This window comes from Syngnathoides biaculeatus, chromosome 23 (assembly GCF_019802595.1).
Source record: "Syngnathoides biaculeatus isolate LvHL_M chromosome 23, ASM1980259v1, whole genome shotgun sequence".
Taxonomy (NCBI): Eukaryota; Metazoa; Chordata; class Actinopteri; order Syngnathiformes; family Syngnathidae; genus Syngnathoides; species Syngnathoides biaculeatus.
Genome location: NC_084662.1, coordinates 7,820,292 through 7,846,668, shown reverse-complemented (window position 1 = coordinate 7,846,668; position 26,377 = coordinate 7,820,292). Strand labels below are relative to the sequence as shown.

The following is a 26,377-nucleotide window of genomic DNA, read 5'->3' as shown; positions in this document are numbered from 1 at the left end:
CGGCCTTGGAGGAGATGAAAGTGGCCTCCTAAAAGTCCCGGGAGGTCCCTTCTCAGCGGGCTACCTGACTCGAAAACAGAAGGAGATCTCTCCGCCCCCACCTGAACCCTTTCGCCCAGTGGCCGCGCGATTTTGATTTGTTATGAAAGAGGCCGACTCGCCGCTGGCCTCTCCGATCCGGTCCCGCCCGTCGTCCCGTGGGTGGAGGCCGCATGTGCGTAAGGGTGTGTCGCAGACAGAAGAGAAAATGCAGATGGCCAAAGAAAATACAGTCCACATTGTGGATTTGGAGAGGAAAGTTCCAGTGTCTTACATTGATGATGGATAGGTGGACGGATGCTGCAACTCTCATTTCAAATCATTTGCCGCATTTTTTCCCCATAATTATTGATGTGGTTAACCTTGTTTTCGCTGGAGCAAAAGACCTTACCCAACATTTTGTTCTTGAATGATGAAACCACGCCGGAACGTTTTGGCCCAAATTCCGGAACGACGGCAAACTTACAGTTTTCAATAACGATCGTTCTCTGGGGGTGAGCGGTCCCGAATAGCAGGACTTGGTGTGAGCACGATGGAAAGCCAAATTCATGTCTGGAAAAGTCATCTCCAACATCTGAACTTCATTTGAGATTGATCAGAGGCACTTTAAATGTTGCCATTTAATATGAGTTTGATTGTGTGCTGATTCTGAACACAGCCACATCCCTTTTTCCCCACGATTTTGCAACAACGTTGTTGCTTTTTTTTTTTTTTTTTTTTTTTTCATTCACCATTTGTCATGTTAATGGTGGATACAGATTTGAAATGATTTATCTTGGCCTTTTTTTTCCCCTCTCCCCTCTTATCCCCAAAATCTGGCATTCCAAGGGGGGCGTGTAGACGTTTTGGATCTCGCGTCCGCCCGGCAAGGTTTGCAGCGCGGTCGTACGGGAACAGGCTGGGGGAGAAAGGCCGCTGGAAGTGGGTCACAGGGGCGCGCTGACGGGATTGGAAGTGACGCGCGCTGGCGACGGAGGCGAGATGGCGCCCCTGTCCACGTCACTGCTTGCGGTTACGCCGGCCGGCTCCATTGATGGAGTCCACGCAAGAGGTGTGGATGGCGCGGTGGTCGTGCTCGTGCAGATTTGGTCACCGAGCCCGTCCCGCGGGCTGCAGAGTTTATTTTAGGCTGGACCGTCTTCCTCGGGGCGATGGTGGGATTTATAAAAAAAAAAAAAAAAGCGTTGCCGTGGCAGGGAGCGCTATTTAAAGCACAAGACGTTGTGTTCATTTAAATCGTAAATAAGATGGCGGTTTTGTGTAATTTCGTCATTTACAGTCAATTAGGAAAGTGGAAGAATCTGGTCATTAGAATTTCATCAAGAAATTCTTTCAAAATGGTGGTAATCTCAAAATATTCATAGGAATGTCATTTTTTAAATTTATTTTAAATAGGAGTGTAATTAAAATAAAAATATTTGAATTGGGGCATTTTTAGGGAAAATATTTACCATTTTAATATTTATTAGGTAATAATTTAACACAAAATAAATCATAGTCTTAAATGGGTGAATTGAATTGATTTTTTTCAGACTGTAGATGGATTAATAATCTTTGACATTTTTATTTATTCTAATGTTTGTCTTTTGAGTGTGAGCGTGTGTTTCAATACTTTAAAGTCCAGGTGCTATTTGACTTTATTCGCATACCAAATAATAAAATTATAAAGTACTCAATATTTAATTAACATCAGTTATAAATTCAAATTGTTTTCCTACTTTCTCTCTTCTTGAGAGTTGTAGTTGTAAACTACTAGTATTTAGTATTAATTATGACATAATTGTTGTAGGGTAAAGATAGATTTGAGGCAACTCGTCGAGAGACAAAAAGAAAAAATGTTTTGGACTACTGTGCGTGCGAGGAGGACCCTCCCGTGATGGATTAGCGCTTAGACCACTTGGACATGACTCTTAAGTTTTAAATGCGGCCCCCCGCCGAGGATTCTGGTTGCTAAAGCTCAAGTCCTGCATTGGATACTCCCCCACAAATCATGAATATAAAAGTCTTTAATCTCATCATTTTAAAGCGTTTAAGATACTCGGTACACTGTAAAAAGAAAAGTCTGTTGCGTTAGCATGTCTGATAGCGGCACGCTCAGTTTTCCCCTTAAACTGTGTTCGATTCCACTCGCAAACCGAACTTCCTGTTTACCTTCTCGTGGCCAATAAGCCACGAGCGCAAACAAACAAGGGTGCGCATTCATTGGTCCGTCTTTGTTGCGCCAGGAAGGTTGAAGGACCTTCACTCTAATCGGCTTGGGCGGTGGCTGAAGGTCAGGCCAGCATCAGATGAGTCCAGATTAGCGGGTCACAAGGCACAACATGGAGATTAGTCGCGTCGGCGTCTTTTTACACGTTACAACGCTGCGTGACGTGAAGTCGCCGTATATCGTCGGGCTAAACCATCTGGACCCGCATCCAATTTACAGAGAGACCATATGAAAAGCTTTTTTTTTTTTTTAATGTATATTTTGACACCCCCCCACCCCCCCTTGTATGCTTTAACACATTTACACATTAAAACCATGAAAAAGGGATTTTTTTTTTTTCAAGTATTATTTCGGGCCTTGTCAAGAAATGCAAGACTAAAAATATCAAACATCACTTTCAGGAAATGAAATGACTTGTTGGCACTGTTTTACAAAAAAGAAAGAAAGTGTGCTTGCATCAAGCTGTTTGTCACTCCCAATTAAAGTTTTCTGAAATACGGAAGCAAACAAAAGAGGTAAACATTGTATTTGATACATAACATTGCTTTAAAGTCCGCCAGCTTCTTGCAACTACGTAATGAGAAACGGCACGGATGGGCTAACAAACAGCATCTATAACACAGCGGATATTTGAACACAGTATAGCAACAGATGTAGACAGACAATTTACATTTATTCTTCATCTCCTGCAAAAGATGACTGTCCCTTACAGTAGTTGCAATACAAGTATTTTTGTTTCTGCACTAATTTATTATGCTGCTCCCCAGTGGCCAAATCGGGCACATCAGACAGAGCTGCAATGCTCAAACTTTCATTATTCGTTACGTCTTTACGTTGTCAGAAAATTCTATATTATAGAGTGATATTTTCTTGATTAAATAAAAAAAAATAATTTTTTGGTTAGTTTTTTTTGGGGCGGGGGGCTGGAACAGATGAATGGTATTTCCGTTCATTTGGCAAAGATGATTTGAGAAGTCTGCTAGCTTAATGTTAACTTACAATGGGTAACTCCATTGACAGGCTAACAGAAATTAGCGTAGATGTTAAGGTCAGGATCAAACTTCTAAAAGCTGCAACAACACGATTCTAAATTCAGACTTGCTTGTACCAAAAATAAAAACATCCGGCTAATCATTCAGGATACAGCGGGGGCGCAAAAACTGAACCGGGAGGCAGTCTGTCTGAGAATGAATTATGTTATGCCAAAGAAAACTTTTTCTGACGACTTTAGAAATATATCAAATGAAATGCGCCAAGGACAACAGCGTTGTGAGGTGTCTTTTGTCTTAGCAAACAAAAGCATCCGGATCCCCTCCCGACGCGCCGTCCGACTCGCGCTTTGATCGCGCTGTAAATTAAACGCGCCTATTTGGAGAACAGGCTCTGCGCCACCTACAGGGACCGGCATGGCGCCTCTCCCGCGGCCGCTGCCCGCCGTTTGAACCCGCCGCGACGAGCGGGACTCTCGGCCGCGACGTGACGGATGCGTGACGCCCGTTTGCCGGGTTTCCCGCGAACGCGCGGCCAGAAAGAATGCGAGAGGCCTTCAGGTCAGACGCGGATAATCGCTGAAGGAATGTTTACGCTTTTCAAGCTGACATCCTTGAACAGCTGTTTTTTTTTTTTTTTTTTTACCCTCCTTTTTTACTTTTTCAGAGGGGAGATGAAAACAACAAAGGCAGGCTCATATCAGAATTCTACATTTACTTTGTGAGCTTTTTTGTTTTGTTTTTGCAGGCGTTTCCTTTTAAATTACCTTTTTATCGAAAAAAAACAAACTAGTGTGCTGTTGTGTACTTAATGACTGTTGCTATTAAAAAGTACTTTCTAATCCACCTCATTTAATTTCTGAATAAACCATTTTAATAAGTCATTTTTTGCGGGTAATTAAAAAATTCCACAATCAGTTTTTTTAAACGCCACTTTCATTATTCGTATTTGTAATTCACATTTCATATTCATTTGATATCCAAATTAATTTATACCAAAGATAATGAAATAGTAAGTGTATGTGAGTTATCTAAATTAAAAAGAATAAAATTCTCTTTAAGCTTTTTTTTTTAAATTTTTAAATACTTACTCGATGTGGCGGCACGGTGACAGGTGTAGACCATTAGTCTCAACAGTTCTGTGGACCGGGGTTCAAATCCCAGCTCCCCGCCTGTGTGGAGTTTGCATGTTCTTGCCGTGCCTGCGTGGCTTTTCTCCGGGAACTCACCCACTTCCATCCACATTCCAAAAACATGCAGCATTAACTGGAGACTTTAAATTGCCCATAGGTGTTATTATGAGTGCGACTGTTGCCATGTGCCCCGCAATTGGCAAGCCACCAGTTGCCCCGCAAGCCACCAGTTGCTCCGCCTCCTGGCCGTGGACAGATGGGATAGGCTCCAGCAATCCCGCAACCCTCGTAAGGATAAGCGGCTAAGAAAATTTAAAAAAAAAAAAAAAAAATAAAAAATTCCACTTTTTTTTTTTTTTTTTAATTACAAAAATCACTTTTGGTGGGTTTTACATTGTTTTTATCCATTCATTTTTCACTTCTTACAAAAATAACAACAACAAAAAAATAAGTTGGCCATTCCCGAGTAACAAAAGAAAAGGTTTGCATGAAAATTTCCACTCTAAAGTTGAAATTTGAAACAAGTGTGAATTTAAAAAAAAAAAAAAAAAAAAGTTACCTGTTTTTGTTGTATAGTGGCCAAAGTTTGAAAAGGATGTGAAGTTCCCCAAGTGCAAACCTTTGCGAACTCTTGTGGGTCCTCTGGCGCCGGCTGCCTCCCGCTTCTTTTGCGTCTTGACGTCTTTTGAAATGCTAATGGCGTCTCCTCCCCGCTTCTCCTCCGCCGCCTCAGATTCCTCCTCCAACTACATCCGGCAGCTGGAGACCAAAGTGCGAATCCTGGAGGACGACAACAACAAGCTCCTGTCGCAGGTGAGCCACCTCGCTGACGCCGACGGACGGCCTCAATTCAGCTCCAAATAGCGCAAACTTTGATCCAAAGCAAAATGCGTACCTTTCAAAACCACCAGCTCTTGAAAATTAATTTTAAAAAAGCTCTAATTTTACAGAAAAGTGGACAATGAAAATGTGACATAATTTTTACCTTTTGAATTTTGGATGGCGGCGTATACACCGAGGAAGTGAGAGATGGAGCCATCTTCCGAATGTTTGAATTCTGTACATTTTCTCACATCCTTTATCAAATGGCTGCCATTCGGAACTTCCTGTCATGTCGTGCGCTTCAACAGATGGCTTGGGGTAACCCACAAGGCTCTTTTATGAACAAGTCAAGTCAATAACAAGCCTCCCGGTCTGCTCGGCATCAAATTGGGGACAACATCAAACTGTCGAAGGCCTTCAAACTAAAATCATGTAACTTTCACACACTTTATTTGGTTGCACAGTTTTTGTTTTTTTTTTTTTAACAAGTATGACTTTTAAGAAAGCCAGCTTGTTGCCCACGAAAGGTGCGCTTTTATTGTGAAGGTCTGACTATTGACAGGAACTGTTACCCCAATACTTGGGCTGAATGTGGATCGATTCTGGGAGATGAATAGACGATTTACATTTTTTTTTTTAAATTTAACAGATTCATGAAAACCAAGGTATACATAAAATGAGGTTAGTTTGTTTTTTGTTGTACAGTATATTTTGCAGTTCAGTCATATTTTTTTTTTTTTTTTTTTGCTCAGATGTGATTTACTGTTGAGAGGCTGACATCAGAATTTGAGCAATTCTAAGTCAAAAAATGTCTCTAAATGATGTTAGATGTTAAAATAGTTGTCATTGGATTAGTTTTAGATTAATCAGTTAATCGTGGCACCAGTAAATATGAATATTATTCAGTGTCATAAGCAGGATCCTCGAATCGATTTTCTTAAGCTCGGGAAGGCGCTCGAGAGTTTTGAGTATTTTTGATAGCAACTGCGATGCTGGCGAGATGGTCAACCGGCGGTCGAGGAAAAGATCCGCCGGCGGCCGGCGTTTGAACTCTCTTCTGCAGTTTTCTGCTTCTTTTTTTTCCAAATTTTGAACGGAGCCAACGACGCATTTCTGCCTGCGCGCGTCTCGGTGTTGATGCATGTTTAATTCACGGCGGGGGCTTCAATGGCGAGCGTCGGTGAGCCCCCGTGGCAAAAGAGCGAGGAGACGCTAAATGACAGAATCCGCCCGTCTTCACCTCGCGATGACTTCGCCCACGTTTGGAAGATGCCGGCGTGGAGGTGGGAGGGGGTTGGGGTTGGGGGTGGGGTGGCAGGGGGGTTCGGGGGATGCGAAAAGGGGGTTCACGGCGAGGTCACGTCAGTCTGCGTGGAGGCGGAAGGGTTGCTCCTTCCAACTCGCTCTCGCAAACGTTTGACAAACGAACTCAATACGTCGCCTCCGTTCTTCTTTTTTTTATCGTTTAATGAGGACTTTCGCCGAGAAGTGCTTGCCTTTCACTTGAAAGACATAAATGCTTAAATTGTAGAAATCTCTTTCCCTCCGCTGTCACGGCAGTGCTATATTTTTGTTAATCTTTTTCCATTTTAAATGTCATATTTAAAAAAAAATATACATTGTATTTAATTGTATTTTTCAACACGTTTTTTGCTACAGTATAGAAACAAATTGTTTTTTGTGTAATTTAAAAAAAAATATTTAACCCAATTGTCATTGCTTTATCCGACTTAATTTTTGTTTTTTAATTTAATTGAATTTTATTATTATTATTTTTTTGTCGTCGCTGTAACTGTGGTCAAGAATATTGCTCTTTTCCCTCCGCAGGCTCATAGTCGCTATAGTTTATCCCAGATACACACCAAAAAGGTAACCCCGATCGTCACTCGTCTCTTTTTTTTTTTTTCCTGGTGGCGGAAGTTTCCACTCATCTTTTTGGGCTTTCTCCTACGGAGGCTGCGCAATAACTTCAACGTCAAATTGCCGTATAACTTTCCGTCTCTTCTTTGCATTCTTGGTGTTAAGCTAGGCTAATGGCTTTGGCCTCGTGGTCTTCTGTTTATCGTGCCTCTTGACTCAAAGATGTTGGCTAATCTGGCAAATTAGCTTTCCAGCGTCATATCTTATCTAAACTCTGCTGACAACTTTGGGCTCTGCCCTTCAAATCAAATCTCTCGCTAAACGACCGAGCGAGGTCAAAAGTCAAAGCGGTTTGCGGGTATGGTGATGTTTCTCCCGCGTGTCCGCGCCTTTTCCCGGCTGTCCATAAATCTTTTCCCTCGCAAAGTGAGCAACGGTTCCATTTGCTCTGCGGCGCGTCAAAGAAGTCGCTCTTGCCTCGGCCTGCCGGGACGTCCGCCGGCGGCCGCATAAATATTTGAGACGACAAGTCCGACACAGGTACAAACGCGCATCCATAATGCACGAGCGCTTTCTTTTGAAAGGCTCCTCTTCGGAATGATTGTTCGTGAGGGGGGGGAAGCGTCTCGAGCTTACACGGGCCTCTCGTTGCGGGAAGTCGTCGCCTGCTTGTTAAACTTCCTGCTTTAAAGCTCGACGGGAACAAAAGTCTCTTATCTCAGGAATGTTGACCTTCTCGAGGACGCCGTTAACAGCGTGGGGATATTAACCAGCAGGTGTGCACAGCTCAGAAGTTGCCCAATCTTACTTCTGAAAGAGAACCACTCACTCGTACGTCATGAGAAAAGGTTCGCTTGAGGAGATTTACAGTATTTGGGAAAATGCATCCATTAGAAGTCCTTTCCAAAGACTAAGCAAAGAACCATCTAGGCAACTAATGCGAAAAAATTATCTGCAAATATTAATTTGTAGGCGGCACGGTGTAAAGCGTTGGCCTCATCGTTCTGAGGTTCAATCCCGGCCCTGCCTGTGTGTGGAGTTCGCATGTTCTTCCCGTGCACTCTGATTTATTTCCCCACATACCAAACACATGCATCGTTAATTGGACACTCTAAATTGCCCATAGGTGTGATTGGTTGTTTGTCTCCATGTGCCCTGCGATTGGCTGGCAACCAGTTCAGAGTGGACCCCGCCTCCTGCCCGTTGACAGCTGGGATAGGCTCCAGCACTTCCTGCGACCCGCGTGAGGATAAGTGGCAAAAGAAAATGGATGGAATGTGTTCGGAGCCTTATTTCATATCAGAGAGAATGTCATCCTCCTTCTGCAAGCAATTAGCAGCAAATATTGGGCCCACCATTGTAAAAATATGAATTGCTAGCCTGGGCAAGCGCGTTAAGCATTTCTTGATGTGTAAGGAAAAGGGGAAAAAAATGGAAAAAGTAACAAATTTTTGAAAACAACTGAAAACATTAATAAAAAAATTTACAATGTTGGTCTTAAAGGAAAAAAACTTTTCTTGTGATAAATTTTTGTCAAAGCAATATATTATGCCTCTTCTGTAATAGATTTTAATTTTTATTTGGACTATTTGTAAGACATCTAGGAATATATTTCAATATATTACAGTCTCGCGCTCCTAAAAAGTACCATCGCATTTGAAGCTGAAAATGCTAATTTAATCATTGGAGTCCATTTTTTTTTTTTTTTGGTGATGCAAATAGATGGAAGTTAGCCATCGGGCTGCGTCTCTCTTATTATTCCGATGAGATCATCGATCGTTTTGTTTCAGTCCAGCGGACTTGACATTTTCCGAGCGACCGAGCCCCGGAAACAAAGGCGGCGAGATTTTTCAAAGATTGAAACGCGACGACGACGACGACGAGTAAAAGATCAGCCGGCACCACGGGAAACGCTAAGCGTGCGCCCGTAAGATTGTGGGGGCGCACGACAAACGCTGCGCTCGTAGATGCGTCGCTATTTATAGCATCAGCGCTGCCAGGCCTCTCCTCACGCGTTGAGACCACAACCGTAACGTTCGTGAGGGAATGCTCTTAAATGTCATTAAAATTGCCTCCCGTGGCTTCAAAGTGGTGAGCTTTGAATCCAATTACAAAATTATTTAAAAGTACTCTAAATTGCTCATAGGTGTGAATAAGCGTGCGAACGGTTGTTTCTGTGTTCCCTGCGATCGGCTGGCAACCAGTTGAGGGTGTGCCCCGCCTCCCGCCTGAAAACAGCTCGTGAGGATAGGCGGCTCAGGAAATAGAGGGATATTGTTGCCTGTTCTTTGTAGTCACCTTTAGTGGAGAGGACTGAAATTTCAATTAGTGGCCTTTGTTAAAGATCTTGTATACGTTTATGTAATAAAAAAAAAAAAATCACACATTTTTTAAAATATTCTGATTGCGCGGTAAGGAAAGGATTGAAGTAAAAAAAAAAAAAAAAAAGTACTTTTATGCGATTTTAAAAATACCTACATACCTTTATCCATCCATTTTCCAAGCTGCAGCAAACATGTCCGTTTCCATCTCCCAAGCCGCTTATCCTCACCAAGGTCGCAGGAGTGCCGGAGCCCATCCCAGATAAGTTCGGGCAAAGGGTACACACCGGTCGGTCGTCGGGCACATAAAAAAAAATATTGCTGCCCCCACCAAAATCAGGCATGTGTACCACTTCAGCATCAGTGATTTATTTGACCATATTTTCATTTTGTAAATATTGTATTAAAGTGTTGACCTCATAGTGAAGTAAACGTGTCATTTTTATTTCATCCAAAATATGAAAAATTGATATCAATCTAATTGGCCTTCTGCAAGCTTTTCAAGAAAACGTTCACTCGGGTGGCTTTTCCGGGTTTGCGGGCGTTTGGTTCTGCTTGTGGGCTGCGGGCGTCCGCGCTGGGATCTGCGTTCACGCGCTCTACATTCACGTTTGTGTTCTTGTGCCCAGTGCAACCCAGGTGACTTGCGAGCCCTGCGGAAAGGGATGACCCTCTACCACTCCGAGTCGCAGCTGTCCTCGCTGCCCCAGCGCCAGGACGCCACGCACAACATGGTCGCTGCACGCACGCACGCACGTGCATAAAAAAAAAAGAAAAAAAGAAAAAACATTAATACACGCAAATAGTGGCCTTTGCTCCATGCTTAATTCTACATTTAAAAAGACTCTTAAATCCACCCACCCATCTTCAATATTAATTATAACCAAAGAAAAAGTCATTTTATTGAGAGAAAAAGACTTTATTTTAGGGTGGGAATTTTGAGTTTTGGTATTTCAAGGAAAGACGTCATGGAGAATTAATTTTTCATTTTATAAATGAGTTAATATATTAGAAAATGTCATATGGTGGGGGAAAAAAAAACTCCAGTGTCTGAAAAATTTATTCTCTCATAGGACAAAATATTTATTTATCACTCCCATTTGAATTTTAAAAATCTAACAAAAATAAAATGTACTTTGAAAGCCAAAGCTGCGTCAAGCAAGGGAGATTTAAACACAAAAGGTGGAGCAACACATGTTGGCAGAAGGCAGTTTGCACAGGCATCTATTCTTTATCCTCTGTGAAGAGCGACTAATATTATTGCCGAAGAGTTGTGACAGCCCCTTCGTCTCCATGTACAGGTGTATATGTTGCCCCCCTTTGGTCATCGTGTGCATACCAGAAGGACCAGCGTGATGTCCGTTGAATTGAAACAAAAAAATGAGGAAAAACTTTCATTCTTTAAGTTCTATCCATTTTTTTTTATGACGTTAAATACCGCCAAGTGTTTTTTTTTATTTCTTCAAAAAGCACATGCATGCTATTATACCCAAAAGGAGTTATTGCATGCTTGCACGTCAAAGTAAAAAATAAAATAGAAAAATTGTTTGCCGTTTGAAAATGAATCCCCGCATGAAAGTAATCGTCTCCCACAATCCAGCCTCACCTTTAACCTCTCGGAGAGGCTGTGTAATTGTTTTCAGGCTGCTCAAGAAAGACCCCAAAAAAAAAAAAAAAATCAAAGTAGCGTTTTAATCAGCGCCTGGCGCGGCACCTCTTTTGCGCCGGAGCGCATCGACGCCGCGCGTCCGCGCATTTGATTTCACGGCGTCAGCCTCAGCGTATCGACCGGCAGGAAGGGAACAAAATGAATGACGCCGCCGACCTCAGCAAAGTGGATTTATGTCGTCACGGCACCTTTGGGACTACATTAAAATACACGTTTGCGTCTCTTTTGCCTTCCTCGGAGCAAAGTACAGAAGACGCCACAAATTGTAAACTACGGTGGCCCCTTAAGATTTGACTTTTTGGATATTAAAAGCTCTTAAAACCAGTTGGAATGAATGGAAATGCCAAAAAGCCTAAATAAAGCGAATACTCGGTTCTCGAACAAATCGTTTTCAAACCCGGAAATCACGTAACGCTCGCGGCCCGACCAGCTGACCCACGACGCGCGTCGTTATTGTGTATCACGCAGCCTCTGGACGCAGACGTGGGGAAATATCGATTCGGTTTTCAAACAAATCGCTTCTCGGAGCGCCTTCTGGAACGGATTGTAGTCCAGAACCGAGGTTCTACTCTGTTCATTTTTTTATAATATTTTTTTCCATTCACTAAAATAGCCCTCATGAATATTTTCCTTTAGAAAAACATATTGGACTACCATACATTAAATCATGTAAGGAATCGTGAAAAATTCATTGTGACTCCTTCTGGTGTGTGCGGTTCGGCCACCAGGTGGCACTATAATACACAACCACAAAGAAGACTTTCACAACTACTGTAAATGGCTCAGTACTATGAATCGGTTTTTGCAGAGAGTATTGTTATGTTGTCGGTCTACATGTGTGACTGCACCATTTGCGCGTCATTCTCTTTCTTTTGTGCTAATTTAGTCGCAATCTTAACAGCGCGAAGATTTTTTTTTGTTTCTCCAAGATTCCTATCTTGGGATCCAACTCGTCGGACAATTTGCGTCAAGGGAGAGGATTCGGCTTTGTTTCCAGACTTGATTTTGTTTGCAAGCGCTTTCCTGTAATTCGTTTGCTTCAAAAGCCTCGTTAGCGGCGGGGATTTTGCGCCTCCGTCCGCTTCGCGGAAGGTCACAACATCAAAAGATGATTTTACACTTTTACGTAAAGCCCAAACGCTGTCGACGCTTTGAAGTCCGGGACGGGAGCAAAAAAATGCAAACGAGCTTCTCCCGACCCCATAAACATTCCCGCATGGAACAAAAAGATTTCTTGGGCCGGCTTGTGAGATTTCCCCTGCCTGCGACAAGCGACGTTGCGTTCACTGACCCGGAATAGAGCGCCGATGACGAAGAAGACGCGTGGACGGCGCCGTCACGACAAGTGGGCGCAATTTTTAGCGGCGTTATTTCCGGCGTCCCTGCTGTTAGTGGAAAACAGAGATGACGACAAGTATCGGGAAGTTGCATTATGCGGATTGATTTGTAGGAGGTGAGGAATCGTGCGCGACTTCGTATCGATTATTAGTACCGTAATTTCCGGCCTATAAGCCGCGACTTTTTTTCCCCACATGCTTTCAACCCTGCAGTTTATGCGGTGGTGCGGCTAATTTGTGTATTTTTTCTGAAGGCCACTCGAGCAGAAAAGGTAAGCGTTAGACCGGCGGAATATATGTGCCGAGGAAGTGACTTTTACCGGTCCCGCCCAGTTAGCGCTGCACTAGCGTGTTACTGCCGTGTCTCAGTGATTTTTACCGGTCTTTTTTTTTTTTTTAACTGGCCCTGTTAGCATTAGTGCGATGCTAGTATTAGCATTAGCATGGTGCTCATGTTATTGCTAGTGCGGTGTTAGCATTAGCATGTCACTTGCGTTAGCATTAACACACGGAGCTAGCGTTAAACTTTCTGTATACCGCCTTTCTTTGTGTTTCAATGTGGGTACTTGCGGCTTTTACACAGCCGCGGTGTCTGTATGTACCAAATGGTATTTCCTTTCCAAACGTACTGCTTGAGGCTTATAACCAGGTGCGCTCTGTAGGCCGAGAATTACGGTAGTCGAGAAAAAACGATACCCGATATCTAGGAAGTCGACTTAAGTGTCAAACAATTGTTTCAATGCCTGCTCAAGAGCCGTGAGTTGTGTGCTAATGCTAATGCTAATGTTGTGGTGGGTTCACCTTCAGGGTTCGGGCCGCCTCCCCAACAGCAAGTCGTCTCCGGCCACGGGATACCTGTCGTGCGCCCAGAAGCCCGAGGCCGTGGTGCACGCCATGAAGGTGGGCGGGGCTTCGGCCTCTCGACGTTCGCGGCGCCGCGAAGGCCGGCGACTCACGCGGCTCCCCCCCCCCCCCCCCCCCACAGGTCCTGGAGGTCCACGAGAACCTGGACAAGCAAGTTCCCGAAGACTACGAGGACGACCTCAGCGAGAAGGAGAAGGCGATCGTCAGGGAGATGTGCAACGTGCGTGGTCGCACACATCACACACACACACACGTGCGTCCTTGTTAGCGCCGTCGCTATTCTGGGCCGCAATTAAAATTCTCCCCCAGACAAACAAGAGACACTTTTTTTTTTTGTTCCCGCGGTCACTTTTTAGCCACTAAAATCAGGTCACGCCGCTAATGAGCCGGCGATGGCGTTCGTTTTGTCTTTCTGGCTCTCTTTTTCACTCCGTCACCGTCGAAAAAAAGCCTCGTCGTCTTCATCCCTCCATCGTCAAGCCAGATGAAGAAGTGCTGGTGACGGGAGGGCGGGACACGCGCCCACAATGGGGGCGTTGTGTGCGCCACGAAAGACTTTTGGGCGCGAACCGATGGTAGTCGCCAATACCAAAGGGGTAAAAAAAAAAAAAAAAGTTAGCAGTTGTTGGGGCGACTTTGTAGCAAAACGTTTAAATAATAATAATAGGAAGAACCCCCATCCATCCATCCATCCATCCATCCGTGATCTACCGCTTTTCCGGGTCAGGTCGCAGGGGAAGTAGCTTCAGGAAGGATACCCGGACTTCCCTTTCCCCAGCCACTTCTTCCAGCTCTTCCCGAGGCGTTCCCGAGCTAGCCGAGAGACGTAAGTCTCTCCGGCGTGTCCCGGGTCGTCCTCGGGGTCTCTTTCCGGTGGGACGTGCCCGAAACACCTCACCAGGGAGGCGTCCGGATCAGATGCCCCAGCCACCTCATCTGGCTCCTCTCAATGCGGAGGAGCAGCGGCTCTGACCGGGGTGGAGGGCTTTGTGTGCCCCGATGAGCCCAGGAGCGAAGTTGTCGGGGGCTTCATGCCCCTGGTCGGGTCACCCTCGGCAAAAAGGTCTGAGGTGAGGGACCAGACAAAGTACGACTCCAAAACCCCTAAGACGGGTACAAAAACTGGATCTTGGTTTCCCTTGCTGGGACGCGGGTCACCGGGGGCCCCCCTCTGGAGCCAGACCTGGAGGTGGCGCTGGAAGTCAAGCGCCCGGTGGCCGGGCACACCCCGAAAGGGTAACGTGTGTCCCCCTTCTGATGGGCTCACCACCTGTAGGAGGTGGCCAAAGGCGAGCCGATCCCTGGCTACAGAAACTAGCTCAAGGGACATGGAACCACGTTAATAATAATAAGAAGAATAATATTACATTCCCCTTACATGCCGCTTTTCATTCTTCACTTCTTGTGGTGGAAAGCGACTTGCGCGGCCACAGCTGCCCTGCAGGGGGCATCGTGACCGGAGCGCGGCTGCCGTTCCGCGCCCACGGCCCGTCCGACCGGCGCCGCCATCCGTTCTTCGCCAACGTGGGTGAAGTGTCTTGCCCAAGGGTGCCAGGCCTGGGGGGGAAAAAAAAGAAAAAAAAAAGCTTAGTGACTTTTTAACAACAATCTTGAAGAAAAAAAACCACAACTTTCGTATTAAGTTTTTGTTCAACTTACTCCAAAATGCAAGTTTTCCTCTTCCTTTGATGTAAATGTTGTGAGTAATCGTAATTATTTTGTCGTCGTCGTCTTGATCAGGTGGTGTGGCGGAAGCTGGGCGACGCGGCCGGCTCCAAGCTGTCCATCCGCCAGCACCTGTCGGGCAACCAGTTCAAGGGGCCGCTGTAGCGCCACTTGCCGCCAGCGGGGGGCGGCGGCACAAAATCGCCGACGTTGCGGACGCTTGACTTTCCGGCTGTCGTCACGGAGACGGAAGACGCCAACACAACACGGTTCCGAGCACAGGTTTTTTTTTTTTTTTTTTTTTCTTCCTGGAAATCTGCCTGTACTTTTTGTTTTTTTTTTTGGTATGGACCTCTCTGGCGCCCTCTAGCTTCCGCGAAGGGCAGCGTTTTCCAGTCGCCGGGTCAAAGTGTCGCTGTACAATTTTTGGTTAGTGTTACTTAATGCATTATGAAGGGTTGATGCATAACCACAAGTTGTAAGCGTAGCCTAACGTCAAACATTGAGTTCATTTTCATTTTTTTTTCCAGACGTTGCACAGCGATGCCCTGCCACGTTTCTCGCTAGCCAGTAGAAGATGTAGAACTTGTGGTCGTGACTTTGACTTTGGCACCTTTTGGGCTCGTAAACGTCTCCACACCTCCGTCAGCTTTATGTATATTCTGTACATACCGTACATAAATATATATATATATAAAAACGATAGGAAAACTTCATTGATACAGTTTTACTTTGTGTTTTTTTATTTTTATCAACGAGGATCAGGGCCATGCTCAAATGAAAAAAAAAAAGTAATAATTTGGATTTTTTTTTAAATTATTATTAAAGTAGTACTACAATAAAGTATACTTTGGGGGAAAAGGTAGTACAGTCAAGAATAAAGTTGGAAATTTACAAGGAAGAATTTAAGAATATAGCATTTCAGTTTTGATATCCGTTTTTGTAATGTTCAATTTTTAACTTAAAAAAAAGCTCTACTTAATAAATTATTACATTTTTCTCCTCCCCCAAACTAACGAAACAACGGAGCCAATGGTTTTTTTTTTTTCTTTTTTAAGGAAAAGTTGACTTTTTCCCCAAGATTATATTCCTTGTTACTTTATTATCTTGGAAAAAATAGTTTAAAAAGAAAAAAAGTACTCGCCCCTGGGCTATTTTCCCCTTACTATTAGTCGCTCACTTTCGGTAAAATGAAAATAAAACTTCAGTTAAAAAAAATTAATTGGTAAAAGTAAGTTTTTACTTATTTAATCAATATTTTATCTTTAAATTTTTTTTTTCGACATCACTTTTTTCCTAATTAAAATTTTTCCTTACAACTTCTAAAAAATAAAATAATAACAAATAAAGCCCAAAGAAATGTGACACCCGCCTTCCAAACTTTATTTTTCTTTTGAGCATGGCGCTCGTCGTCGCCGTCAACCCGATCAACGTTTGCGTTTGTTGTGACTAATATTTGTTATCGTGTGGCCCCTCGTCCTTCTCTCATGAGGAATATCAATGTGATTTTTCTTTTTCTTTTCACTTTTCCTAACGACGTTTTTTTCGAAGCCGTTGGGACGGCGCGCGCATGCTCGACAATCACGTACGTTCTCAGGTTGGCTTCTCGCGGTCGCCGCTCGGACGCACTCGCAGAAATTTGAGCGAGCGGACCGAGCCCGACGACGCTGTGCATGTTCTACCTAAGTCTTTGTGGTTCTGACAGCATCCGTCTCGACCCGTTAGCTGAACCCCAAAACCTTAACCGACAAGAACAAAAAAAAAAAAAAAAAATGATGTCAGAAGCAAGCTAAGTATGCACTGATCAAGATGGAAGTGGCACTCCCGTCTTTCTATTTTCACTTCCAAAATAAAACGGGTCCGCTTTGCTCCTCATTCAGTACCGAGCAGAATTCGGACCACCCTCAAAAACAAAAAACTTTTTGTTTACCAAAATTCATGTATTTTTTTTCTTTAATTAAAAATGGTCCTTGTTTAAAAAAAAAAAAAAAACATGGGGAGAGGCTCAAGAATTATAATTCAAATTTTTGAAGAAATATCATTGGCTATCAACCATTTCAAGGTGCATCCTGCCTCTTGCCCAAAGGTCAACTAGGATTTGCACCAGCAACAGCCGTTCACAGAATGGACGGATCTCAGTTGTCTTGTCATCTTTTTGATGCTATTTTTTGAAAGCTTTTTTTTTTTTTTTTTTTTTAAATAGAGCACTCCGCCCCCACAAGTTTTTTTTTTCCCCTCCACAGTGCACTTTTGATTTTTCTTTATAGATAAGTTTTTTTTAAGAAGTCTTTAGACAACTTTAGACCATTTTTTTTTTATCCTGTAGAATTGTTACACAAGAAATAATGGACTTTTTTGACCATTTTTTTTCTTCTAGAAACGGGCAGAAGTAGTTTAACTTTGATTTTGTGTTATGGTGATTTTATTTTATTTTTTTAATGAAAAAAAAATGTGCACTCTTGAATGGAAACGGAGTTGAGCATTTTCAATTTTTTTTAATTGTAGTTTTAGGGGAAAATACATTTTATACATATTTTTTCTCCAGACCCCCCCACCCTCGCCCCTCCGGTGTGGCCCCAGTGTTGACTTACAGTCAATACAAGATCAATTTATTCCCAGTGAAAAGTGTCCTTTTTTTTTTTTTGCTAGGAAACGATCGGAAGCCATGATTCTCTTGTAGAAAAATGTATATAAACGTCCTGACTTGTACGTCGCGGCGCGCTTTTGTTTCGGAACTTTTGTTAACGGGGGCCGGCGGAGATCGCTCGCGCGCCCTGCGACGTCCGAGCGGCTCGCAACTGGCGCGAGAAGCAAAAGCAGAGAAAATAAAACCGGAGATGATGACAGAGACGGTTGTGCTTGTTTCATTTTTGCACAGACACTGACCCCTTCTGGCAATTTTGAATATGGTATGAAACCAATCTCGCCTTACAGCAATTGTGGCCCCGCAGCTCAGTGGTTAGAGCATTGGTTTGGGAAACAAAGGGTCGTGAGTTCGGATCCCACTGCTGCGTCAGGAAGGGCATCTGGTGTAAAAATTGTGAGATGGCACACTGTGGTGACCCCTAGTGGACAAACCGAAAGGAAACTTACTGTACCAATCAATTTAGTTGCATTCTGCATGCTCCTTTTACTTTTTCCCAATATGACTCATTATGCAAACCACTTATCCTCACAACGGTCGCGGGAAAACTGGAGCCTATCCCAGCTCGCTAGAGGTGAAAGGCGGACTACAGCGGGGCATATATCGACACAGTGACTGAGCGGGAATCGATCCCACGCTGCCCGCGCCAAAGGCAGGCGCGTGTACCGCTAAGCCATCAGTGACTCCCAAGCCGGTTGCGCCGGTCCACATGTATTTTCTCGCAGAACTCGGGTCACAGTTGATTAATTTAATCGATTAGCTGATTCATCATTGCACCTTGTCGTATGATCCCGAATTTGGTCAAATAGAGAAGACGGGGGGGGGGATATTATTTTCAGAAATCCAAAAAAAACACAAAGAAGCCTTTAACCCTTGTATTATGTTGGGGGGGGGGGCATTTTTCCCTTCCTACGATTACAATGTGAATCTATCAAATCATCACGTAGCTCAGTGGTTAAGAGCCTTTGGTTTGCTAAACCTGGGGTTGTGAGTTCATATCCCAGCGTCAGGAAGGGCACGTCGCGGTTAAAAAAATTGTGCCAAACAAATACGAGCGTTCATCTGAGATGTCGCGCTGTGGTGACCCCTAACGGGACGAGCCGGAAGAAACGTACTAATATAACGACATCATCGCAAACTATCATCTGGTCTTTGTTAGTTAGTTTCTAAATGAGGCAAAATCATAAATCATAACAATAAGTTAGTCACGACTAGACAGCAAAGACTGCCCTGAAATCATCAGTAAGGACTTCAACAATACTCACATCCTGTTTGCCGGCGCCCCCAAAACCAGAACCAGCTCCAGAACTTGTAACACCTGGTAAAGTAGTGGTGAAAATAATTGCAGTCCAGTGTGACCGAAATCCACATTTGCAGTACGTTGGGTTTTTTTTTTAGCGCTACGTCAAACAAGTTAGCAGGAGGTCCGGTCGAGTCGCAGAAAAGCGACGAGACGCCAAACATTCGCGACTGGGCAATTTGTCGAAAGGGGTGCGTTCAATCGCTTTCGTGAAAAAAAAAAAAAAAAAAAAATCACCAAGTGGGCCGAAAAACGGGTCGTTCAACACGTTGCCCAGAAGAACGGCGCACTTGGATTGGAGAAGGGGAAAACTTATAAAGAGGTTCAACAAAAAAAATTGAGGTTATACAAGTAGATCAGTGCCACCAGGATTTGAACTTGAGATGTAAAGTCATCACATTTTCAATGCTTGGCTTTCAGTGTCACTTTTGAATGTTAACAATTCAACCGGCTACGATTCACTGTCTAAAAATCACAACCAGAACCCAACAGCCAGCCAAACGCAGTTACGCTTTATTAGTCAAATGAAGTCACGTGACTAAGAAAGCGTAACTGCGATTGGCTGGCTCTTCAGCTCTGACCTTAAGTAACCCTGCATTTCAGACAGCGAATTGGAGCAACTATTAAAAATTTAACGACTTTCCATTTCAAATTCAAATCCTGCTGGCACATATTTACTTCCATACTGTTCAGCTAAAACGCCTTCAAATGGAGAGAAAAACATGCGCAGAAAACGGAAGATGGCCATCAAAATGGATGGCAAAAGATACATAAATTGTGGAACGTCGTTAAAGAATCTTGGAGCGGAATAACGGATGAAATTGCCCACCGTTAGTCTGCCAATTATTATTATTATTTTTTTTTTTAATGAACACACGCCTTTCAACAAATGAGCCTTAAAAGTGTACACGTAGACTTTATCACGAATGCCGAGTCTTGTTGCTTTTTTTGCACCCACTGGTAACTTATTTGACACGTAGCAATAAAAAAAATATATATATATATATATATATACTGAAAATGTGGATTAATCTGGTTCGTCACACTGGACTGCGATTATCTTCAACACTAAATTCCGTTTAAGTAAAAAAAAAAAAAATAATAATAAGATTCATCAGATTAAATAACAGTAAAACGATCCTATCCTGCAACTGAAGCTACCAAGGGAAAACTCTTATCACCCCGTGTCAGAATTTGATAGTTTGCCCCCCCCCCCCCCCCGAGGAAAACTGCACAGCAACTAAAACCCATCAACGAGCAGTCTCGACTCAATCCCATCCGACTTTTTCAAAACGATCGCGCGAGCCGATTTGCAGCAAATAATCAACTGCTGACTTCAATCTGCAGACTTTCCTGAACCCTAAAAAGAGCGTCAGACACTTCCGTGCTCGCAAGCGAAAGACCCGTCTCGATTCTCCGTCTCATAGCCGAGATTGTTGAGAAAGTGATTTTTAACCAACTCGCCCATTTCTTAAATTTTTTGACAAATTTCAATCTGGTTTCGGAACTCATCACAGTACAGAATCTGATCATCTGTTTTTGTTGGAACCGATTGCGGATTTTGATACCGTAGATCGCGGTCGACTTCGAAACAGGTTGGAAACGTGGCTTCGATATAATGGAACGCTTCCACCTATGGGGTTCCTCAAGGGTCAATTCTTGCACCCCTCCTGTTCAGCCTGTATACGCCACCCTTGGGTCAAATTTTCCCGAACTTTACTTTCGACTATCATAGCTGTGCAGATGACGCACGTTTACATTTAGCAGTCCCTCCAGATGCCAACTGAGGTGTTGTAACGGTATCTAAAGCAGATAAATAACAGGATGAGCCAAAACCTTCTTCAAGCAAACGGAGACGACTGCAGTTAGTAAATACCTGGACTGACAAAGACCAAGTCCACAACCTTGGTGTTCCGATAAGATTACAACTCAAATCAGTTACCAAAAGTGAAGAACAGGTCTGGAGTGAGTCAAGCAGAACACGAAAAACTCATCCATGCTTTCACGTCAACACGGTGACGTCAGCCCCACATGTGAACTTTTTCACGTTTGAGTAGTTCCACTTTTCCATGATATTTCTTGAACTACACACGCTGCTTTAATTCGACTATTTTAAAATGTTTTATTTCATTGTAGTTGAATGCTTTAAATTATGCAAAGCACAACGAATTGATTTGCTTTGCTTTAGTTTAGTTTAGTTTGGCCAACGCAAAAATAGAAACGGGTCAAATTGGATCAGAACATAATACGAGGGTTAAGGCACACGAGGGCGTAAACGCCGAAACCCTGACGAGATGACCGAAGAAAATAGAAGCCGGAAAAATGGAAATTTTGCAACCGGCAGACCAAAGAAGAAGAAGAAGAAGAAGAAGCGCGTACGACTAAAAAAAAAAAGAGAAAGAAAACAAATCGGGCGCACCGTGACTTTCGCAAGTCTTTTTTGGCTGCAGTTCATCTCATCCAGCCGCCGCGGGCCATGGGCATGCCGGGGGGCGGGGGCAGGGGCACCTGCGGCTGGCCCTGCGGCACGGGCGGAGGCGGGTACCCGGCCGGGGGGAGGCCGATGCCCGGCGGGGGCATGTGCGGCGGCGGAGGGTAGTTGGCGTAGCCCGGCGGAGGGTAGCCGGGCGGCATCGCGGGGGGCGGGTAGCCGGCGGGCGGAGGGTGCGTCGGCGGCGGGGCCGTGGGCGGCGGGTAGACGTGGTAGGGTGGCATAGGGGGCGCGTACGCGGGCGGCATTGGGGGCGCGTAGGCGGGTGCCTCGGTCTTCATCATGGACTGCAGGCTCTGGTAGCCCTCACCTGACATGTAGGAGCCGGTGGTGGACATGAGGTAGTTGGAGGGCGGCGGCGGGGGGGGCCGGTGGGGGAGCGGCGGGGGCTGGTTGGGCGGCGGCGCGTGAGGGGGCGGGGGGGCCGCCTCGCTCGGGGGCTCCGCTTCGGCGGGCGGGGCGGGTGCGGCGGGTTTGCGCTCTGGAAGGGAAGACAAAACATGCCGCTAGCTTACGTACGACGATGTTTTTCCCGCCGTGCATACCTGGCGGCGGCTGCGAGGTGGGCAACGGCGGCATGGGGCCCTCCAGCCGAGGAATCTTCGAGCCAACTTGTTCTGCGCATGAAAGAATACTGAGCTTGTTCCGATATCAGATAGCGTGAGAGCGTGTATTTTTCCCCAGGTGCGTCCAAGTGTACCTGGGGGCTTGACTTCTTCCTTGGGGGAGGTCTGCAAGGAGGAAGATTCACACGTTAACGGGCGGCGGTGCGAAGCGGAGGAGAAAGACGCAAATGCGGCGCTCACGTGTGCCCGTTTGAGTTGGCGCACCGGGCTGCCACCCTGAGGGGACGTCTTCTTGGCCGGCGGCGGGGCGGGACGGCGGCCGGCGGCGGCGGGGCGGGAGTCAGGCTGGGGGCGGCGGGCGCGGACGCCGCCCGCTCCTTCTCCTGCAACTGCTGGGGGATGGGCTTGTTGCCGTGGGAATAAAGGTCCAGGATCTGGTGGCAGATGTCTACCAGGGGGCACGGCGGGTCACTTTTTCAGCTTACCCGTCCCCCGCCCAGGCGACCGGCGTACCTTCCAAAAGCTCAACAGGGACGTCCTGCACAAACTGCTCCCACCAGCGGCGCGACGACTGCTTGGCCGTCCACTCCTGGATGTCGAACTTGCACAGGCGGCCGGCCAAGTACATGACGGCCACCGCGATGATTTCGGGCTCCCACTGCAGCGACAGCATCGTGCACAGGCTGTCGGGCGGCGAGCGTTAATTTTCAGATTATAAACGCACGCTCGAGGTTACATTTTTTGTGCGAAATTGAAAATATTCTCGTATGACTTCATTCCGTCCGCCAAGTACCGTAATTTCTGGCCCATAAGCCGCGACGTTTTCCCACACGCTTACGCGGTGATGTGGCTAATTCGTGCATTTTTTTCCCCTCACGGCTGCAAGGGAGCACTCGAGCGGACAAGGTAAGAGTGACACTGGTGGAATGTATGTGCTGAGGGAGTGACTTTTACCGGTATGGTTTTTTTTTTTTTTTTTTAAACTGGCCCTGTTAGCGTTGCGCTAGACTGTTGCTACTGTGTTACTGCCGTGTCTCAGTGAATTTTACCATTTTTTTTTTTAACTGACGCTAGCACAAGTGCCACGCTAGCAGACGCTGCATTGTTACTGCCGCTTCTCAGTGATTTAACTGTGGTTTTTTTTGTTTTTTTTTTTTTAAACCAGCCCTGTTCGTGCTACCATATTGTTGCTATTTTAAGCTAAGCTAAGGTATTAAAACTTTGAACTCTCTTTCAGTGTACAGTGTTTCTTTGTAAGTATCTCATATTTCAACGTGGGCACTTGCGGCCTTACGTATATGTACCAAATGGTATTTCCTTTACAAATCCACTGGGTGAGGCTTATAATCAGGTGTGCTCTGTAGGCCGGAAATTTCGGCAGTATCCTTAATTTGAACGGGACCATCCGATGTCACGAGACCGCAGGCTTACCTGTCGTTGACGAAGGTCCAGGCCATCTGGAGAACCTTGCACACTTTGTTCTTTTCGCCTTTTGTGACACAAGACGCCAAACGTCAGTTGCGGACACGAAATTAACCGCGGTGACAATAAGAAGAGGAGCAAATTTTATCGACCTTTGAGCTGTTTCACGTATCGCAGCAGGAACATGTACGGATGCTCCACCTGCAGATCGAACTTGATCGTCTGCAGCAGGATTCGCTCCAGCACCATCACCTCCTCCTGGAATGTGCGCGCGCACACAATTAACCTTTTTCTCCAAACTTTTTTGACACTCTTATGAAATTATTTCCCAACCGGACCTTGGGGTCGTCTCCGAACTGCGCGAACTGCACGTCGTTGAGCAGACTGCGCGCCGTCTTGATGATGTCTTTACACTTTTTGGGAGTTTCCTCCACTTTGCCCGCCAGAAAGAGACAACAAGCGCCCGTCACCTGCAAAACAAACGTGCGCAAAATATTTTGTCTGGGGGTGGGGGGGGGAGACAAAAACAGAGCAACTTTCTTTGGAAATTTGCCTAGAAAACATTTTCATTAAAAAAAAGAAAAAAAAAAAAATATATATATATATATATATTTTGTCCAACAATACTTCTTGTTTTTAAAAAAGTTACTTAGTCACAAATAAATGTAAAGTGAGGTAGGTGAGGTTGCTTTTTAAATTTATGAACTTTTTCTTGAAAAAAAAAAAAAAATCTTTCAATATGAAAATACATCGACATGAAAATATAAAAATGATTCCTCTTGGGGGGAGAAAAACAAAATATGGGAAAATGTTGAAATTAAAAAATGTTGGGGAGGGAAATAAATAAAGATTCCCCACAAAAATACAGAACCATAGAGTGGACTTACATATCTGGGGAACTGTTTGAAAGAGTGAAACATGTAGAAGCGATGGAAGTAGATGATGCCCGTCGCCAGCGTGTCATAATGTCTGCCAGTCGTCAAGGAAACCACGCCGACGCCACGAGCTCGTTTTCAAACATTTGCCACTCAAGAGGATACAGGCCGAGTCGGGTGCCCACGTCGAATATGAAGCGGGCCCCCTCTCTGCGGTAGCGGGCTTCCGTGCCGGGGTCCAGGCCTTCGGACTGAGAGGGCGTGTGCGCCAAATCTTTCTTGTCCCAGTACCAGCACGGCTTGATGTGGTCCAACATGGCCTGCTGGCCGCCCGCTGCGTTTTCTTTGGACTCCTTCATCGACTGAGGGGAGGCCACCGTGGAGGAGGAGGAAGAGGAAGAGGAGGAGGAAGAGGACGGGCCCGCGCTGCCTGCCTGCTGGCTCGACAAAGAACGTGAAGAAGTGATGCAGCATGATATGATGTTCAATAAGTGACAGGAGCAACTTTATAAAAGAAAACCATGTTAATATTCAAGTCACTCTCCTTCTTAACATTTTTTTTTTCAACAAATATCTCACAGTGTATCATTTTCTTGAAATAATTGCATTCTCCCGCCTCTAAAAAAAAAAAACTTTCCAATGATTTTCTTGGGAAGAAATGTCGGGGAAAAATGCTTAAAATATAAAAATGAAACAGCCATTTCAATGGTTTCATTTAAATATTTCTCTCAAAAGCTTCTTATATACTTAAAAAAGTATACATGCAGTTTTACCTTGTTTGAAAAAAAAGTTGGGGGGGGACATTTTTCTAAGATTTGTAAAAAATATATTTTTTAAAAATTACAATTTCGATCACATTTTAAAATAAATTAAAAAACATTTTAATTGAAAAAATGCAACGGGATTTATTGATCTGTCCCTTTCAGGTTTTATACAAATTATTGTTAGTCCAGCATCATCATCGCATTTTTTTTTTAATTTGGTCGACAGTAAAACGAGCAATTTTTTTTATAAAAATAAAAATCATTATTAATGGGCGGATAGTTTAGCTTGGTCTCCTCACACAAACAAATGTTATTAATTTCCCGGCATTAACCACTATGAGTGATAAATATGCGAAATAAGTGGAAAACAAAAGTGCGTTGCACTTAGCCAACAAGTTAGCATGCTAAGCCCAAATTCAAAACGTTAACCCAAACGAAAAGGCATTACATACAAATATTTAATCAAACGTTCAGTATTTCAAAAAGCGGAACGTCCTACCCACCTTCAACATATATCCGCAGGCAGAAAAAAATCCGTCCAAGAACAATCAGTGATTTACTCAAAGTATGATAGCTCGCCGGCTAACTGGCAGCGTCCATTGTGGCTGACAAGAGCGCAGCCATTTTGGATTACGACGAATGTTACGTGTTGTGACGTAATTTAGACGTCACGCTACCCGGAAAACGTCACATCCGAATCTAAACGTTCTTCCATTTTCTGAGCCGCTTATCCTCACGAGGGTCGCGGGAGCGCTTTAGCCTATCCCAGCTATCTTCGGGCAAGAGGCGAGGTAGACCCTAAACTAATAGAATAAAATAAGCCCTCACATTCTGTCACTCAAAAAAAAAAAAACCAATACATCTCTTTTACTTTGCGCTTGCAAATTAATGTTTTTCGCCATTCTTATGCGAGAAGATATGACATTTTCTGTACATAAGTTTCTCCTGAAATGTCTGGTGCGAATATTTCAACAACGCTCCGTGTGATTGTTGGCTGGACTCCTTTGCACTTGCAAGCACGAACGCTGGAGGGAGCCAAATAGCTACTTGTCAATGCGCACGAACAGTGGGCAAGGTATGCTTCATTTAATCAATTATGACATCTGACATGGCTGATGAAAAGGTATTTGAAATCAAGAAGAGAAAGAGATGGAGTGTCTAATTTAATCAAACCTGACTCTTGACATTAAATATTATTACAGTGGAAAAATACAGTGAGAAAGGTTGTCTTGTTAGTGCTACATTTTTAAAAAGTACGGATATTTAAGTTGTAGCGCCGGAGAAAAGGAGTCGGAGGCGGAGTGTCGGACACAGAAACAGAACTTGCTTTATTGTTCGACATCACCAAACTACTCGCATAACGGCGGGAACTCTGTTAACCTTTCCTCCGGAAGCGCAACAACAAAA

The 26,377-nt window shown here is 44.5% G+C and overlaps 2 protein-coding genes across 4 annotated transcripts in view; one reads left to right on the top strand and one right to left on the bottom strand.

The window, feature by feature from the left end:
• The window catches only part of LOC133496518 (coiled-coil domain-containing protein 85C-B-like), a 40,267-nt gene extending 23,272 nt beyond the window's left edge, over window positions 1–16,995 (top strand). The window contains exons 3-9 of one of the 3 annotated variants that reach the window (XR_009793805.1): window positions 5,104–5,183; window positions 7,020–7,061; window positions 10,003–10,107; window positions 13,187–13,279; window positions 13,365–13,463; window positions 14,984–15,337; window positions 15,439–16,995. Coding sequence is in view for 2 of the 3 variants with exons in the window: in XM_061812212.1 (XP_061668196.1) it covers window positions 5,104–5,183; window positions 7,020–7,061; window positions 10,003–10,107; window positions 13,187–13,279; window positions 13,365–13,463; window positions 14,984–15,073 (509 nt within the window). In the remaining variant the exon portion in view is untranslated. Of the gene's footprint in view, window positions 1–5,103; window positions 5,184–7,019; window positions 7,062–10,002; window positions 10,108–13,186; window positions 13,280–13,364; window positions 13,464–14,983 lie in introns of all 3 variants that reach the window. The other 2 variants (XM_061812212.1, XM_061812214.1) reach the window with 2 other exon arrangements.
• Window positions 16,996–17,108: 113 nt separating this feature from the next.
• LOC133496517 (cyclin-K-like) lies at window positions 17,109–25,690 on the bottom strand. The gene is given in 12 exon segments (XM_061812211.1): window positions 17,109–21,824; window positions 21,889–21,960; window positions 22,044–22,074; window positions 22,150–22,254; window positions 22,257–22,357; window positions 22,423–22,592; window positions 23,341–23,398; window positions 23,484–23,589; window positions 23,670–23,801; window positions 24,219–24,300; window positions 24,372–24,643; window positions 25,474–25,690. Coding segments are annotated over 12 exon segments (1,659 nt in total). The 5' UTR covers window positions 25,483–25,690; the 3' UTR covers window positions 17,109–21,303.
• Between the last annotated feature and the right edge of the window lie 687 nt (window positions 25,691–26,377).